General features: G+C 53.3%; 1 protein-coding gene across 1 annotated transcript; it reads right to left on the bottom strand.

Moving 5' to 3' along the window:
* Positions 1 to 147: 147 nt before the first annotated feature.
* On the bottom strand, positions 148 to 1,537 carry FOIG_16925 (uncharacterized protein; the record flags this gene model as incomplete). Its single annotated transcript, XM_031218405.1, has 1 exon — positions 148 to 1,537. The coding sequence occupies one exon, from the start codon at positions 1,535 to 1,537 to the stop codon at positions 227 to 229; it is 1,311 nt and encodes a 436-aa protein (XP_031051881.1). The 3' UTR covers positions 148 to 226.
* Between the last annotated feature and the right edge of the window lie 24 nt (positions 1,538 to 1,561).

Below are 1,561 nucleotides of genomic sequence, written 5' to 3'. Positions count from 1 at the left end.
ATACGCGGGCATGATCCTTAGGGGGGCATGACTTTTTGTAACACCTGATTGGGCTAAATTTCGTAGACCCATAAATACCTTTGAGAAAAGGCGGTGAAGCCGGCTCTCTTAACAAGCCCAGATCTCTGCAGAAGCAACCGGACCAAGCCGGCCTATTAGAACAGTTCGCATTCGGCCGTCAAAACAAAGTATTATTTTCGATACCTATAGAATAAGGCCAATTCTATTAAGAGCAGCTATCTATGTCTCCTCTTACTACTATGGAAGGAAGAATCTCCTCGTCGCTATTAAGCAGCTCCCATTGACTCCTTCGTCTCCGAATGCTGGGTTGCGTCTTCCGTCCGCTGGCACGTCCTCCTGTAGTTCTCCCCGCTCCAAGGATACCCGACTGGCTGCGTTTCTGGCGCTGATTTGAGCTACTGGCCTGGCTACTGGCATGTTGGCTCGCATCGAGTTCCACTCTGGCCAGAGTCGACCTGTTTAGACTACCCGGTGGTCGACCTCGCCTACGCCTTGATGGGCCCTGGCTGGCTGGTTGACTACTCTGCCGATTGCTTGCTCCGATGGCTAGCCTTGCTGGAACAGCCTGCGTGGTGTTTTTGGGCCTGCCACGGAGAGCAGTGGCAATCTTGGGGTCGAGAATCCGTCGGTATGGATCTCGAGAGGATGGCTCTCGTAGTCGCCACCGTGGATGGACCTCCCACTTAGTGAAGGGTGTGGCAGACCCTAACCTCGAGTAGACCTTGTGGCAACAAGGTATACCGAGCTCGACAGAGACCGAACAGTCGTCGTTGCAGCCCCCGAGAGGCCCCGGGAACGGATTCTTACCAGTCGGCATCGCTTTGCGAGCTAAGCGATATTGCTTGTTGATTAGCCCAAGGCCCTTCGATGATATTACTGTCCGGAGTTCGCCTAGATACTCCGACCTAGACCCTATATACTCGCGAGCGGTGAGTACCTCGTCCGCTGCGCAGGCATCGTTGAAGTCCTGCTCTTGGTCCTTTATCATGTCCTGCAGAGCTTCGACAAGTCGATACAGGTGGCTCATACCGTTTAGAAGGTAGCTCTTGATGTTGTTGTTGCTTGCTTCTGTGCCAGAGGTGACGCGGATGCCAAAGTTGCGATACTTGCGGATGAAACAGCGTGCCCACTGGGCCCTTACAGGCATGTAGGTTCCATGGAGATACCGGAGGATAGCCCGCTGGTCATCAAATTCCCTACAGAGGTTTCTCCACGCCTTCTTGTGAGCGTCCTCAGTCTCGGCAAACAAGACGAGCTTCCACATCATGAGAACCCCTCGATAACTATGAGGGATGTCCTCAGATGTCGACGCGTGGACTAACTGTCGGTCTTTCGGGCTAAGCTCAGCCCGTACCTGTGGAGTAGACTTATCCTCGTCGCTGCTGTCGGGACTACTGCTACTACTGCGGCCCTTGACCCACTTTTGCTTTGATTTGAGCAGGATGTTCGAATTGATGTGGTGGATATAGAGCTGCTGCTGTACATCAGGGAACTGATCATTCAGGGCGGCCTTCATCTGATCGTCGAAGTCGGTAACGAT

Source organism: Fusarium odoratissimum (assembly GCF_000260195.1).
Source record: "Fusarium odoratissimum NRRL 54006 unplaced genomic scaffold supercont1.328, whole genome shotgun sequence".
In the NCBI taxonomy this organism is placed as follows: domain Eukaryota; kingdom Fungi; phylum Ascomycota; class Sordariomycetes; order Hypocreales; family Nectriaceae; genus Fusarium; species Fusarium odoratissimum.
The sequence above is the reverse complement of the archived record's forward strand: the minus strand, read 5'-3'. Positions and strand labels throughout refer to the sequence as shown.